The 17,093-nt window shown below is 41.0% G+C and overlaps 2 protein-coding genes across 7 annotated transcripts; both read left to right on the plus strand.

Moving 5' to 3' along the window:
* Positions 1–459: 459 nt before the first annotated feature.
* On the plus strand, positions 460–6,882 carry LOC100833412 (AFG1-like ATPase). 6 transcript variants are annotated; one of them, XM_024461902.1, is made up of 16 exons: positions 460–784; positions 897–979; positions 1,848–2,134; positions 2,229–2,308; positions 2,399–2,499; positions 2,578–2,703; positions 4,604–4,673; positions 4,757–4,843; positions 4,935–5,000; positions 5,113–5,205; positions 5,296–5,352; positions 5,436–5,564; positions 5,645–5,735; positions 5,828–5,916; positions 6,237–6,427; positions 6,570–6,882. In XM_024461902.1, the coding sequence occupies exons 3-16, from the start codon at positions 1,897–1,899 to the stop codon at positions 6,670–6,672; spliced, it is 1,521 nt and encodes a 506-aa protein (XP_024317670.1). In that variant the 5' UTR covers positions 460–784; positions 897–979; positions 1,848–1,896; the 3' UTR covers positions 6,673–6,882. The 6 variants fall into 6 exon arrangements, with proteins under 6 accessions (XP_024317670.1, XP_010234525.1, XP_014757044.1 ...); XM_010236223.3 differs by having other exon boundaries at positions 906–979; XM_014901557.2 differs by having other exon boundaries at positions 461–784; positions 897–1,043.
* A 1,862-nt stretch (positions 6,883–8,744) lies between these two features.
* Positions 8,745–11,820, plus strand: LOC100833714. Its single transcript, XM_003573577.4, has 2 exons — positions 8,745–8,966; positions 11,109–11,820. The coding sequence occupies exon 2, from the start codon at positions 11,135–11,137 to the stop codon at positions 11,426–11,428; it is 294 nt and encodes a 97-aa protein (XP_003573625.1). The 5' UTR covers positions 8,745–8,966; positions 11,109–11,134; the 3' UTR covers positions 11,429–11,820.
* Positions 11,821–17,093: the final 5,273 nt, after the last annotated feature.

Genomic DNA, 17,093 nt, shown 5'->3' on the forward strand with positions numbered 1-17,093 from the left:
GAATCTTCTCTCCCTCGAGACGCCAAGAAGAACGCCACCACCGCAGCCAGGGCTGGGAGACGGCTCCGATTTCTTCCGGTGGGGGCGTGGTTCTTGCTGCCGCTGATCCAGATCGGACGGTGAATTTTTCTCCAGACCCTTCTCCATCGAGTGTTTTTGCTGCGCCCCCTTCCCGGTTCCTGGAAGTTTGACGGTGTGGAATCTGGATGGTGCCGGCGTACGTGTTGAAGATTACATTATCTTGGCAAATTTAGAAGCTTCGGGAGAGTAATAATACTCGATTCCATGATTGATTAGCTATAGCTCGTCGTGTGCAACAGAAGACCCCCTATGGCCACGCAAGAGAAGAAAGCAAGTAGGGTGCCGCACATTCCAACCCAACCCTGACGAGGACGAGTCCAACTCCTCCAACTCGGCACATTATTGATCCCAACACAAATCAAACAGCCAGCGTCCCGTCAGCTTAGTTAAATTCCAGCTCACGTTCACCATCCGGTCCCCGTTTTAATCACAGTTCCCGATCCCCTTTTGCTTCTTTTCTCTCCTCTGCGCCGGACTCTTGGGAACGCGTATCCCGTTTTCCCTTCCCACTCAGCCGGAGCCCTCTCTGCTAATCCTTCTCTCAGCGACACGACACGCCGCGGCGAGGCGACATCGTTCTCGGCTGTCGGGTCGAGGTTGGGCGGCGGCAGCAGCGGGCCGTCGTCGGAGTTTCGGGTTCGTTCGAGGCACTCCAGCACTTGGATTCGGTCTTGGCTTCTTCCCTCCCCGGCCGTTTCCGTGGGTATATTCCTCCCCGCCGTCTCGCTTTTCATTAGTTCGATTCCGTTTTGTTTCGTGCGTTTCGCCGCTTCTTCCTCCTCTTCTTCTTCGTCTTCTCTGATTGGATTGGGAAGGTTCTGTAGGGTAGCCGTGGCCGCCGGACGAAGCTCTACCAACCGCCAACCACCGGCGCACACCGGGCGAACCGCTGCAGGAGGTGCGTCGCAACCGGCCGTCTTCTCTCCGGTTCTCTCTCCCTTGTTAAAGGAGTTCCTGCTCTGGTGAGGAAGGAGCCTTCTTTCTCTCTCTGTGCTGCAAATACCAGATCTTTCTTCAGAAATCCTTGTTTTTCCCGGTTTCCTCGCGGGGATTCTTGATTCGTTCGTTACTCCCAAATGTTTGGGAGTCACAATTTTCTGGATTTAGGACTGCTCCCACCGTTTTGGAGCTTCTCTACCCTTCAGCTCTTCTTGTTCAAGAATTCGGTGATCTCTCGCTTTTCGATTCCGGAGTGGATATGGGGGCAAAATATTTCATCTTGCTATTTCGGTTTCCTGGTTGATTGATTGGGATGTCGTGTTTTTTGGTCAATTTTAGCCGAGTTCTTTGTCTCGCTGGCCAATTTTTGAAGGCTTCCGTTTTGCATTCCTTTGACTTAAAAACAACTAATGAGGAATGTTTCTAGCTTTTTTGCAAAGAAGAAAAAGAAAGTTTTAAGCTTCTTTTGGATTCTGTGGACTTATAGAAGCAATTAACACCTGCTGTCAAAATAAGATGAAGCAATTAACACTGGAAGTTTAAGGTTATTTTTAATTTATTGGGCTTGGAAAGCGGCTGATGTGTAGCAGGAGTAGGTGCATTTCACTTCATTACTGGCCACCTTTTCCAGGTCATTTTCCTATAAACCTTTTTACCCTAGCAGATTCCAAAGCACATGCTCGCTCCCTATCAGTTTACTTTTGAGGTTTTATTGTTCATTTAACATGAGTTTCGGGTGTTCAGCACATGGTCAGTAGTAATATCCTATATTAGGAGATGCCCCCAATAGTTTTTCTTAATGTATTCTTGTTTTGCTACGATTGCAGGTTTCATAACCTTGCCTGTTGAGTTTCCCGAGAAAATACATCTAGAAAGATGAGATCAGTAGTTCGTTCACTACGCCAGCTTCGACGTTTCACTCAACACCATGCAGAGGGACACTCATCAATAAACAAGTTGATCAGGCAACAGAATGCTCTGATCTTGTCTAGTTCGACATCCCGTTCACTGGGCACAATCCGACACCATCATAATGAAGTTAGAGGATTTGTGAGTCCAGGTGTAGACTTACTGAGGTCCATGTTCTCCACAGCGACGGCTGATTCAATTAGAGGTTTCATTTCTCATTACACTTTGTGCACAGAGGCCTTTTATTTTTCTGATGGAGGTATTTGATTCAACTTTATCACTTTCCCAAACTCCACCAGATGTTCCAGGAGGTGGTCCAATGGTGGAATATGAGAAGAGAATTGCATCAGGAGACCTTGTAGATGGTGATAGCTTTCAGGTTGTTTGATTGGTCTTCATAATGTTTTTCCTGGAGGCCTTCCTTGAGTGCTGTATTTAAGATTTTCTTGTCTCTTACCAATTGAGGCAGGTTGATACGATTCAACAATTACAAAGGCTTTATGAGGATCTTGTAGAGAATGAAGAAGCCTGCCAGCTTGATAGATATCAGTCATCTGAAAAATCGGGAAGGTTAGCGTAGTTTGAAAGTACTGACTTCATATGATAAGCAAGGGACTGATTCTAACCTTACTTGTTTGTGTTTGACAGGAGTAGATGGCTATGGACTCGCCTCATTACTCAGCCTTCTACCTATGCACCGGTAAAGGGGTTGTATCTATATGGAGGGGTCGGTACAGGGAAGACGATGCTTATGGACCTATTCTACGAGCAACTGTAAGTCAATCAATTCTAAAAAAAAATCAGACTTCCTTCATATGCTTTAAGATAAGGAAATCATGAACTTCATATTGCACATACTACTGAACATGGCCCAGACGTCTGTCAGTTCAGAAGTATATTTAGTGCTCTCTTCTTGCATTGATTTACCTGGAGGTGTTCACAATCATATTGCAACTGTACAATATTAAAGGCCACAGTTATTCCCTTCATCCTATTATGTTTTCTAGATTTTTAAAGACAGATGGCATGTGAATCCACACATGACGCAAGTGTGAATTGCTTTTCTTTCATGAATTTAGTCGCTCCATACTGTTGTGTGATTCTAAATAGTAGGAGTACGAAGCACAATTCTTGACCATTTACTTCTCAAGGGGGTCTTAAAGATGTGGACCGTCAACATTCTAATTCCTCAGGGCCCTTATGCATACAGGTGTTACTTTCTAAGTGTAATACTGCACACTAGATGCATCAAGATACAGCACCTATCTTCTATTTGAGATTTCTAAATGTTAATCTTGGATAATCTTCTGCTAAAGAGGAGCATGTGAGATAATTCTTCAATGCTCCCTCCGATCCATAGAAAGTTAGTACAAAATCTGAGACACTTATTATAGATCGGAGGGAGTACATAAAATCTGTTCCTTTATTCCAATATTTGAAAGCTTGTTTGCTCACATGTATTCTACTTTGAGCTAGAGACAGCTAGTGGATTGTAGGTAGCCTAGATCATATAAAAGAAGTTGGGAGAATTGTTGAAATGCCTCTCCAAACATATTTTGGTATGGGATCATTCACTGTGAGTTGCAGTTCTTAGGCCCCGGCCAATGAGCGAATTAGTAATGGAAATCTGTGGGGTTTACCCATTATAGAATAATTACACATCACACAAAATCAACCCTTGCCATTTTTCGTAAAATCCTGAATATTTATGGTCTAACTGAGGCCAAAAAGATACCTATTGACCAAACCAGCAATAATCTTCTGCTTCTTTTGAGTAAAAGCTTTGTCCAAACCAAAAAGTGGAGTTCAGGTGAGAAGAAGTCGACCTGAAACCACTCACTGTTAGTGTTAGTCGCGCTTCTTACGCATGTTACAGCAATCAGCGAGCCTTGACATCATAGAACTTATTGCACAGAACATAAACACAATTTTGAAGAACACAACGTTAAATGTATATGGTCCAGGACCTCAGTCCATGTAGGTTCGAAGACAAAAGGACCTTTTTTTTTTTTTTTCCACCTGGGATTCTCCCCTTTCCATTACCAAAATGACGGAAATACAAAGTTGTTGTCGCAAACAGAGACAGGATTAGAGTTGGGGGAGAAATTAAGAAAGGTAGAAACTACATGAGCAGGAAACCCGCTGACCAGCGCTCGCAATCGAAATGCTGACTACAGGACAAAAACCTGCTCCTACCCTATAACCTCACAAAGTTCAGAATAGCCAACCAGAAGTTCAACAAGTTTTTAGAGATACAAGACCAGACATACAGGTAAGCTACAACCAAAAAAAAATTATGTGCATCTTGGACTGCATGTATGAAAGGAAAGGGTTGGATGAAGTATTTGCAGCAATCAGAATGGTGCGGTTATTGCTTTTTGGTTACTCCAAGATATGCCTAGAAGCAGTTGGCCAGCTATTGAGTCCATTTACATTTGAGTTTCAACTTTCAACTGTTGGGACCTACAGTGTTCATTAATAAAAAATATTGGCCAACATAACTTGCTATCATATTTGATATCTGATGAATAAAAAGATGCCTTAAAAATAAAATCTGGTCTAACTTGTGTGGTAATAATTATACAAATAAGTTGGTACTTGCACATATCTTCCCTTGTACACATCCTTTGCTTCAGTAATCTGATGCTATCCTGATGGTATGACTTCTTGGCAGGCCAGCTAATTGGAGGAAAAAGCGTATCCACTTTCATGATTTCATGTTAAATGTACATAGTCGTCTGCAGGTATTTTTGTGGTTATAAGATGTGCATCTCTTTTTGTCAGTCAAGTTTAGTAGACTTCTCCGTAAACATCCATCTACATGCAGATGCATAAAGGTGTTTCAGACCCCCTTGATGTGGTAGCAGCCGAGATTTCAGATGAGGCCATAATATTATGTCTGGATGAGTTTATGGTATGTGCATCTGTATCCTTGTTTTCCTATCCTTATCCTTATTATGTCTTGATATGTTTGTTTTCTGACACCTCCTAAACATACTTCACAGGTAACAGATGTTGCTGATGCTATGATATTAAACCGGCTGTTCAGACATTTGTTCAGCAAAGGCGTTGTATGTGATCATTACTTCTCCATCATCTTACAGCCCTAAAATAACTTGGTTATCGGCACAACAATGCCTTGACATTTGACATTGATTCGTTTGCATGGTTATTTGTGTTCAGATTCTAGTCTCGACTTCTAATCGTGCTCCAGATCAGCTATATGAAGGTGGCTTGCAGCGAAACCTTTTCTTACCTTTCATTGACACCTTGAAAGTATGTGTTGTTTTATTTGTCAGTTTTGTGCTGTCAAGTTAAAGTTTAATCTGCTAGTATGCTCATGTTTATTTTTGTGGATTTGTGCAGGAAAGGTGCATTGCGCATCCGATTGGCTCTGCAGTAGACTATCGTCAACTGGGCTCAGTATGTTGCATACTTTTCCAAGTTATTAGTGTTTCTTTTTCAGTTTTCCCTTTATGACATCTTCGGATATGACTTTTGGGCAGGCTGAAGAAGGTTTTTACTTTGTTGGAAAACAATGCAGTACAGTTCTTAAACAGAAGTTCCAATCTTTAATTGGAGTTGAGGAACCTACTCCTCAAACAGTCGAAGTTGTTATGGGACGAAAATTGCAGGTCTTGGAAGTTGGATATTTGAAGGGGCTACATTTGCTTCAGTTAAAACACTGTGCAATTGCTAAACTTTGGCTCTGCAGGTACCACTGGGAGCAAATGGCTGTGCATATTTCCCATTTGAAGATCTTTGTGACAGACCTCTAGGCGCAGCAGATTATTTTGGGCTATTCAGTTAGTATATTGCTTAAATGTGGTTTTGACAGTTGAATTACAAAATGCTACTCTTTATGTGATCTAAAATATGCACCCATGTTAATATGCAGAAAGGTTTCACACGCTGGCAATTGACGGTGTGCCTAAGTTTGGGTATCATAACAGAACAGCAGCTTATCGATTTGTCACATTGGTCGATGTACGGATCATCTTCCCTTACTCTATCACCTTTAATATTTTTAACTTCCATTCGCCTCATGTTTAGAAATCCTTCTATTGTTCCAATTTTGAACTAGATGCCTTGAAGACTTGAACCATACAGGCATGGCTGGCATACATTTTGTTATGTTTGTATCCTTAGGAGCTTTCTCATGAATCTGTTTTGGTTCTGATATTAGTCTTAAATGTAGGAGACCACAATAATTTTCCGCTGGATCTGAAATTCTGTTTTAATATATATGTGCACTGTATACTGGCAGCAGAGATGATCCTATCTCTAATGACACTAATGCTTTTCAGGTTATGTATGAGAACAAGGCAAGGCTATTATGCACAGCCGAGGCTGCGCCAATAGAGATATTCGAGAATATAGTGACGGTTGCTGAAGCACAAAAAAGTTCCCCTAGATCTTCGCGTTCACAGAGAAGTGATGATCCTGATCTATGTGTGGACAACGAGCTAGGATTTGCCAAAGACCGTACAATTAGCAGGTAATGACAAACATATGCATGCATATGATTTAGCAGGTTGTAGGTTCTGTGTATCACCTCTTACTCTGAACTGTACTTGCCCTTAACTTGTATTTAAATATTAATACTGTGTTTTCACCTCTTCTTTTTTGTGCTGTTACAGGTTGACAGAGCTCAATAGTAGAGAGTACTTGGAGGACTTCGAAGAAAAATGGCGACAGCCCTTGCAAGGTGTAGATAATGGTGCTGATGTTGTACTAGCATAAGTAGCTGGGTTATAGGTAAGCACATTTTAATTTTTTATTATATATTCCCACCCGGCTTACAGAGGGAAGGGTAAAAAGGTTTACATTCCGGACTGTGGTGCATGTAAATTTACAATAAGACCACATTTTTTGCAAGTAAATTTGCAAGATGTCATGTCTGTAGAGAAATTGTGTTCTTTCGTACTTCAATTTTATCTTGTGCTTCCCTAATCTAGGAATCTTCATATTTTGACTTGCCCGTGTTGTGACTTGTGAGGTGAAACATCTCCTCCAAATGATTTGCTGCATGCACAATGGAGGGTCAGTGTTGGCCTTTGAAAGTATGATCTGTAGAGCTGAAATCGAGTTCTAGGAAATTTTGCCATCAGTATGCGTAGATCCTCTTCAGTTTGATTTTTTTTGTTGTTGTGGCATTTTTTTTTCCATCACTAGCTAATTTCTCCTTGTCTGCCTCTGATAACGTACTGTACTTAAACTTATTGCCTCAGCGGCCCTTCTTTGGTTGCTTTGATTATTGAGTGTAATTTTGTGAGTACAATCATTGTAAACGAAAACTCCGTAAATCACTGGCTGTCAACCAAAAAAAAAACAATGCGTCACTGGATTATTGCGTGAAGAGAAGAGAGATCGGTCTCCCACAACCATGTAGCACCCCACTTTGCGTGTTTTTGCTTTTCTAATCGAATCGAGGAAGATATTCTTGAACGTGATCATGCAAGAGCTATGACTTCCTGGTTTCTTGCTAACGCTGCAACCAGACTTGCTTCATCATAATTGTTTTTTTTAGGCTCAAGAAAGAACTGCAGGTGCCTAAACCTCTTGTTTTAAAATGAAATGAAGGCACATTGACAAAAAAGAGGATAGGCTGAGATCCGACCTGGATCAAAAGTCAACTTGAAGATTTGCTGGTTTGAATTTTAGGCTCAAAATTGAACTCGAAGATTTCAAATCGGCTTATGAACAGTACGTGGCTATGCGCATGATAATAGCTGCTCCATTGTGCCTTCAGGCATTCTGCTTCCCTTTCACCTCCCGGCAATTTTAGGGAGAACTAGCGAAATGCCTGTGCGTTGCTAGGATAAACATATTAAACTGCTCGTGAATGATTTTTTTTAATATATTAATGACACTCGTTGGAAATTTTATCTTACGTTTGATGCAAATTATCATTTGTGTGTTTTTACGGTAGAGGAGGCAAAGAGATGACGGACCGCCGCCATCAATTGCCTCTTTTATAAGAGTAAAGATTTTGGGGTTTGTTGAAACATAACGATAGGTGGGTGTCTAGTGTGATGGACAACGTCCCAAAACATTTCCTTGTTATCAAGCCAAGGTTTCTTTGGCGTTCCTTTTCAAACGAACGGAAATGTTTCCAAAACCAACACACAACCCTGCACAACAGTCATTCTACGCTTTTCCGGATACCGGATGTCAGATGTTATGTTGACTTGATCACGATTTCGATTCGGCATCATAGAGAGACGCATTGTATTGCCACAAGCGCCTTTTGAGACTTGCACTTGAGGAAGGCAAGACTACATGAGCATAATCTAAAGATAATATGATGTAAAAAAATGATTTAAAGATGCGTTATGAATTGTCAACTAGCAAGAGTGAGTCGTCTAAAGCTTAGTTTATGATTGCTCAATTGTGTTGTACTATCCCCAAAAAAGTTGTGTTGTGTTGAACCTATTGTATAATCTGTTTAGGCAAATACAAAAGCATGTAAAAATTATGTTACAACATTTACATTCTCAACGTGCTTATGATGTAGCACCTGCTGGATCTTTAGCTAGCCTATATCATCCATCTTACGAGAATACAGTACGGCATAGATAACCCAGAAAAAGTACGCACAAAAGTCTTTGCGCCAAATAGAAAAATAGATAAAATCTGGTTAAAAAAATTAAATTATTATAATCCACCTCAGGGTCAAACACAGAAGAAAATGTAGAAAGAAACACAGAAGAAAATCTAGAAAGAGACAACACATGGTCAAAATAAAATCCAACATAGATAGAGATTAGGAAGGGGGTTCAGTTCTCACAGGATGGCGCTATAAATAACGCGCCTTCCAATCTCGCAAAGCATCCACCAATAGACACACCCGATAAATCTCCTTCCCCATTTTTAACTCCCCTTCTCTCTCCCTCGCCCTGTTCCCACAAACCGCGTCTCCCGTTTCTCGGGCCTTCCCACAAATCTCCTCCTAGAGGGAGAGAGAAAGCAAGAGGGCGGGCGGGAGGGAGATAGCAGGAAGAAAGAGGAGCAAGGCCTCTCTGGATCAGAACCAAGTAAGTGATGCTCTGTTCATCCCCTGTCCCCTCTCCTCGGAATCGGATCTGTGCTTTTTACCCCGTTTCTTTTTTGTTCTTTTTTTACGTCGTTCTTCATACTGTTTGTGCCTTGCGCTTTGGATGTGCTAGATGAGATGTGTCCGTCACAGGATTGTCTGAACATCTCTTTGGCCGATGTACGATTCGAATTGCAACGAACCTGGTTGGATCGCCGGTTGGTGCCAACGTTCCGCGGTTAAATTTAGTCCTATCTGGTTTATGGAATTCGCTAGCTGTGGCGCAGTGATTGCCTGATTGGTCAGAAAAGAAGATGCGTTCCTTCTTTGTCTGTATATTCTTACCAACCAGTCTGTAGAAATTAGCAAGGTAAACTGCTCGGGAATTGAAGCTGGAGATGAGTTTGTAGGCTGGATCTTGAACCCATTAGAGTGTGGTTTATTATGTTCCACTATTGATAGGGACGGTGGCAATGCCGCATAGGAGAGTCGTTGTCGCTGCCCACTGTAGTTCAACTTCTACCGAGTCAATCCCATGGCCAAACCATTTAAGTGCGGTTAGTCCTGACTTTCTCCCCTCAGAATCCCAAATATTAGAGAAGACCACAGAAATATTGTATGAATCTGAATTTCCAATTTAAAGTGTTGTTTTTTTCGATTGGATGCCATAGTTTCAATTTTGAAATACAGCTTGCAAGAATCAGATCGCAAATAGCCCTAACTGAGCAGAATATTAAGTCTAAAAAGACAGTACATCTTGTAGTGCTATGTGATTGTATCTATTTATTATTGTGTTCATTACAAATTTGTGCTCAGCTTCAGTGCCTATTGTTGTGGACTGCCAATCTACAGCACAAGTCATATGTATGACTAAAGGGCTGTACTGGTTCGTCAATGTTCTTATTTTGTATTCTTTTGTTGTGCTGTCATGTCAGTGTGAACCTGTTCACTATCCCGTATTCACTGCCCTGTATTCTGAAAATATGATGGACAGCCAATGGGGATACTCCAGACTAAGTGTACTCCCTCTGTCCCAAAATAAGTGTTTGTATAAGAATCTACTCCGTATATAAATTCAAGCCACTTATTTTGGGACGGAGTGAGTATATGCTTTTCAATTTATTGAAATACAGTTAGGTGGACAAATTTTATGAACTTTTGATGTCTATCTCTTGCGTAGTCTGGTTTGCTTAATGAACCAAAATACATAACACTTAATACATGTTGTTGGTGATTGCCTGATGTACACTTATACAGGCTTTTGGTGCTGCATTTGACCAACTGATGTAATCTGTAAACACTCAGTCGTTGACTAGCAATAGCATTTCAATGTGTGTAACTTTCATGCTTCTGTAGGGTTTAGTGTATACAGGTTTTTTACTAAATGAAGATCATTCTCTTTTTAATGTATTAACAACAACTGTGCTGTTGTACACTAGGCGATAATATTTCCAAAAAGAATCATAGTCTAATAAGGTCTTGCTGTCAGTTAACAGTGGAACTGTGGAAAGATCAAGCTTCTTGAACAGCAAGTCTTATTTTATTACAAACTCACGTGTTTTTTTAATATGCGAATTTGTTTGGAGTAATTTTACTCATCGTTTCGTCTTCCTGTACTTGTAAACTATTTTGTTTCTTCGTTGCACACATTGAAATTAATTGGCTCTTTGTAATGCATCTTTATAAATCTCTGTTTCTTTAGAGTTGCTCATTTTGGAAACGAATTTTTACGTGAGGTTTTTTTGCTCACAGAAGGTTATGATTATTTTAAATTGAGAATACATGGTATTGGATCATGAAATATGAAGTACGAACTATGCATTCAGAATGTCTATGAAGAGTTAAGCAGGAAAAGGAACGATTTAGTATAGTCTGTAGTCTGTACTGCTGATCTCAGAATTTGTCTAGACATGTGCACTTTTGGTTAAAGATGTATCTCTAGATATGAATCTAGTTTTCATTGTCTATGTTGTCATACTGGGCAGTTTAATTCTGGTTGAGTTACATACCATCACACCGTTAGGGTATACATGGTGATTTATTTGAACTGAAGGATTTGTTTCGGCCTGGGTTTATCGTTTTTGGATTATGTAACATGAAAATATTTATTTCTCTTGTTAATCTTATTCTTTGTTTTGGGCAGGATTCGAACTAGTCAGATCATCAGTCATGGTTCTTGATTCATTATCATCTCCTCACAGGAGATCACAAAACACATTCTTCCTGTCATCTCCTAGGAAGCCTCAATCATCTCGTGATGACGCGGGCAGTTGGTCTGCACTGGTTGAGCGGCATCGCTTCCTCTTGACAACACTAGTGGTGCTTGCCTTCCTGTGCACCATCTATTTGTACTTTGCAGTAACCTTGGGGTCACCAAATGCTTGCTCAGGATTGACAGGCGATGAAATGGCTGTATGTCAGGAAAAATCTGTCCTGCATCATGGGAAGTTGAAATATCTCTAACTCCATCGTCTTGTCAAATGATACCAATTGGTGAAGACCAGATTATTCAGGTTTATGATGCGCTTGTGGTCAGTCGCGTCTTATTCTTTATACCTTGAATCTGTATGTTTATGGTGGTGGATGCTGGATGGGCTTGTATTGATGCTGATGTAGTGATGTGCAATTCTGTGAGACATACCATGCCAGTAGCGGCAGTACTTCTAATGGAGTGATAGAGGGAATTGTCTGTCCTGAACAAGGGTATAATGGATTGTGTCACCATTTTATTGTTTGTCATGGTGTGCTAAAAACATCATGGTACTAGTGATACTGCCATGCTACGCTGTAATCCACTTCAAACTCAAATGCTTGTTGATTCTTGGTAGAAGTTCTCTCAATGTCCGGCTTGTTAATCGTCTGCATTTCAGATAATAGATTACACAAGAATGTTAGTTTTGAGTTTTTACGAATTGTCCTATCAATATGACAAGGTGAATCATGTAGCTTTCCTATTTCTTACTCCCTCTCATCCATATTAGTTGTCGATTAATATTGATCGGAAGCAGTACTGGTTTCATACTCTTGTATTTGGCAACGAAGCTGGAGAGAATGATGTATCTCTAGATTTTCTTTTCATCATATTATCGAAGTAACTTCGGTATTTTCTGCTTCACGTTTTTCACTTCTAAAAGATTTTGTAATGCTACTTTTATAGTTACTCCAACTTTTTGTGACTTAACATTAGGATATGCCACTATTGATGATGATGCTATTATTATAAGTAACGGAAACTAACTACTCATAAGTAATGATATAATTTATATATAGGCAGTTTATATATAGTTTGCAAATCCAAGTAAAAGAACATGGGCAGTACAGAACTCTTGTGTTCTTGAAATGTAAGAATTTCCGGTTACGGCTCTATTTCTCATAGATTGGTTGCAATTCACGCCTTAAAATTCGCGCAGTCCAGGTTTCATGGATGAAGGTATCCCTGCCCAACATGCATCTCATTCTTGTGTGATGTCGAAGCAGAAGCAACTCAGAATTTGTTGCCGACAGCGAAAAAGGCCGCGGAAGATGGAAGGAAGGGTCAGAGCAGCAATTTGTGGCTTCACGCATGGCGCACTTGACGACCATGTGAGTGAGCTGCGACCACCGCAACCGCCGGTGGGATACCACCGTTTGGATTTGCGCCACCATAAGATTTTAATGATGGAAATTAAGTTGTTCGGTTGCCAGGGAGATTTGCGAAGGCACTCCACCACAGCTCCAGATCTCGCACATGCCCAGTGTGAACTGAGAAGGCAGTGTTAGAATCAGTTTTGGTTCGGCAGACCCCTAAGCGATTGGCTTTAACTTCAGACGAGTAGAAACCAGACATAAGAGATAGGTTGGTTGATTCTGGAAGTGAGATATGAAATTTTCAGGTGGGAGATTTGGTAATTAAGTGAGTTAAAATGCCAAAATTTATACAAATACTTCATGTGGCAAAATTACATTGTTTTTTTTCCAAAAGGCCCAAAAGCCTTTTAATATGGATCACGAAGAAAAGCAATTGTTACTGGAGGGACCTGAATGTAAAGAAGACAAAATCATCAGGGGCCTAACTGAAAGAAGATTTGCCGCCAAGGAATCGCTTGATGATCTGATACCCTTGTAAGGCCTGTGAGGATTTATGGCCGAATTTGTGTGGTTTTCGTAAAGATTTTTGATACGATAAAAAACGGAACAACCCTAGCTATATATTGGATTTCTCTTTTTGATTTCTTATTCCAGAGCCGAAGCTTATATACTGCTGCGCAGTTCAGTTACAACAGCGAAAGAAGCCGCATAAGTAAATTTTGAAAAATAATTATGGTAAATAGCAAGGAATGAATCTTGGGCATTGAATATTCAGATCATCACTAGCCGTTCTATAACATAGGACTGAAGTGAAGAGAAAATTATCTACATGCGTAGGAAAATGAGAAAGAAAATGTCACGATTCTCTTTGAGCTTGACATTTCTTCATCTAACCTGCCACCAAGCGAGCTGCTCTCCCTTTCTCCCGATCTACTCATACTCCTCCTTCAGACCGCCTCCACCGACAGCGGGCGACGCTCACTTGTCGCCATTAGCTCCTACACACACCATCAAAATCTGCATGAGCCGAAGAAACCAGCGCCTCACGAGGACATCACCTGAAACTTCATCTACTTTTCCAACTCTTGATGCATTATCTCTTTGGTCGTGCTTAATTTTTCCCACTTATTTCAATTGTTGCTTCTAACTTCAGTCCTGATTGATGTGTGAGCTGTTGAAGTGCTGATTTTGTATTAGTTGACTTGTTGTTTAATTAACTATATGCATGAATGTTTTTACAATTTCAGTATCATGTAATGTCATCTTCCCTTACCTCACAGAAATTCATATCTCCCCTATCTCAGTGGTGTCTGCTTGAGATTATTCAACATTGACTTTTAATTTTGTTAATATGTTACAATTTTATGATTAGAAGCATGTTGTTTTGCATGTTTGGTCCAATATTTATCATGTTTATATTGGATTAGTTAGTAGGTTTATTTTACTGAAATTATCCTCCATTTGCTTGCCTAACTTTAATCGATCATAATCGTTGTTGCCACCCTGTGGAGAACCTTGACAAACACTTCTATATTTTCTCTGATCAATTGTGCCGATCACTAAATTTATATCGTAAATAAGGTCACTCTCAATAGATCACTTTTCGACACAATCATTTAGTGCATCTTAATGCTTAGACAAGCTATACCAGTATATTAGTTGTTTCTTGCACATGCTAAATATTATTACAACAGACTCTAGTTTCAATAAGATTATGTGTTTGTAACTAAACGTTGTGTCTGATTTAATAATCTACTTAAAAAATTAAGAGCTTTGTCTACTACTAACCCTATGTGAGAACCTACCCACTCTCTTTATAAAGTATTATTTTCTCGTTGCAGTCACTGTTTCTACTATTTATTGTCGTGCTTGGGGATAGCCAACCTTAAAGAAGATGTGTGATTTTAGTCGATCAAACCGCCTAGGTTATATAGTTATCTCTACACCACATATTCTTGTGATTTATGGTTCTCTTTACTCCTTTTTACTTACGTTTTTAATTTAAATAATAAAAAGTTTTGAGAGAGAACTCAGACAATAGACGCGTAGTTTTTCCTTGAGGAAATTACATCCAACACATATAAATATCTTAAATTTAGAAGTTTTGTATACAACATTAAATATCTTTGCATTCCTCAAGGAAACTACATCTAATACATATCAATACCATAAATTTAGAAGTTTTGTATACAACATTAAATATCTAAATCTAGAAGTTTCTTGTATCACGGCTGCCCCAATCCGTTTCAAAAAAAACAACAACAAATTTGCGGCTAAGACACGGAACAACATAAAAGGAAAAAAAGGGCAATAAGTGAGAAAAAGTTAAGTGGACGCCTATTTAGAACAATTGGTCTGATTAGTTAATTCATGAAAGAAAACATAGCAACTCGAGACAGCTGAAGCGAAGCGTAATAACAAAAAATCTAGATAAAACTAAGAGTTTCATCATGGTCCTTCAAAGTCAATCTGTTTAGAGTTATCATCGTATCTTCACATTTTCTACATGTATCCAATGACGTTTCTTTCACTTGTTCGGCGACAAAAATGCAAAATACTGTGCATGTGCAAGTTGGAACCTCGTAGGATTTGTAAAACCGCATGAGCACTTCACCTCAGACAGTGGAAACATAAGATCGTTGAATGCACTAGGCCGAGGACCCGTTGCAAAACAAGTTGTCATATGAAACCGCTGCTCCGTCGATGAATGGACAAGTTAAAAGTTAAAAAGCACGAAAATACAGGCCATGAGAAAAACATTGGGTCCATTGAACAGGCTGGAACGATGCCACCAGCATGAGAATGGAATCAGTACTTCAATTTGCTAGACGATTTGTCTACATTGCCAAGACACAAGATAAAAAAAAGTGGAAGAGATGACATACGTTGATCCATGGTTTCCCATCTCTTAACGTCACATGGGGCCGTTAGATACGTGGGAAACCGCTGGAGCACGGAGATTAAACTTCTTTCGAAGACAACGGCTATGATATTTTGGTGGCATGAGATGGTTAGCTGATGCGGAAGCAACTTTCTTTTTCGAGCGAAGTCACACGGCTTTATTAATCAATAGATAAGGGTACATTAGAGTCGGTCCATGGCTGTAATAGCCAAGTAAACCTGTAGTGTTGGAGTGAGAGGGAACTCCTGACTAAACTATGAGCATCTATATTAGGCTTTCTACTTTCATGAATGAAAAGAACATCCTGAAACTCTTTGCTATGAACAGTAATCTCCCGCAAAATGGCACAATAGTTGCACCTATTTCCTTCGAGAATTCCTTTGATCATGGCCTGTGCATCGGAGGCGATACAGATCTTCTGCAGGTTCATGTCTTTTGCAAGGGCAGGCACTTGACAGCAGGCCAACGCTTCCAGCGTCGGTGGATCAGTCAAGTTGTCGAACACACCCGTGCTGAGGATCCTTGATATAAGCAAACGATCCGTCCCGGCAGACCGCTGCGGCAACACCCTTGTTCTGATTCTTCGCAACTCCCCCGTCAACAGTGATCTTCATCATACCTGTTGGTGGCGGTATGCCGGTATCCATCGCAGCACCACAGGGACGGGCGTGGGCGGCCGCCAGAAGAAGCATTCCGCGTGGACCACCTGAAGTTCAGAAAGAAGCTTGGTGACGAGACCATGAATAGACACCGGGCTTTGGAAGATGGACTCGTGGATGGCTTTCCGACGAGCGGACCAAATCGCCCTGAGAGTAAGAAGGATTTCGGTGAACTCTTCGTGCGAGGTGGTATCGATGAGATGAAAGATCCATTCCTTCGCGTTTGGACAAGTCGACGACGCACACAAGTTTTCCATGACCTGGTCGTCTGCCTGTGCCCAAACGCAGTGGGCCATAGTGCAGTCTAGGAGGGAATGACGTCATGAATCTTCAGCTTGACGACTGATTAAGTAGAGCTTAGATTCAGCCATGTTCCCGTGCTTGAGAACATCACCAGTCGGGAGGGACTGCTGTGCTAGACGCCATGCAAAAACCCTAATTTTCGAGGGCACCTTCACCTTCCACAAGGTAGCCCAAGATTTCTCCGTTTTCACCGAGCTAGAGGCAGGCCTTTCCTCGAGCCAATCCTCACGAACCTTCTTTGTGGTGACCATCATCCTGTAACAGGATCTGACACTAAATACGCCCAACTTCTCGAAGTGCTAAGCCCAGAAGTCCCCATAATTCACAGTGCTTAATTATAGGAGGAAATTTCACAAAACCATACTTTTGTGGCAGTGGTCTCACAAAACCACAGTTGTTGCTAACAGTCTCACAAAACCACAACTCTTGGGGCAAGTAGTCTCAAAAAACCCTAATCTCGATGATAGGCGGCTTAATGGTGTTTCTGACGACCCGAGCCCATAACGTGGCATTGGACGAGTCGGGGAGGCTGACATGGCAACTGACTTGTGGGCCGTGGCACTGGAGACTGGTCGGGGTGGCTGACGTGGCAACTGACTTGTGAGCCCGGGTGGCATTGGAGACGGGTCGGGGAGGCTGACATGGCAACTGACTTGTGGGCCCGGATCGTCAGAAACATCATCAAGCCGCCTAGTCA

Source organism: Brachypodium distachyon, chromosome 3 (assembly GCF_000005505.3).
Source record: "Brachypodium distachyon strain Bd21 chromosome 3, Brachypodium_distachyon_v3.0, whole genome shotgun sequence".
Classification (NCBI taxonomy): domain Eukaryota; kingdom Viridiplantae; phylum Streptophyta; class Magnoliopsida; order Poales; family Poaceae; genus Brachypodium; species Brachypodium distachyon.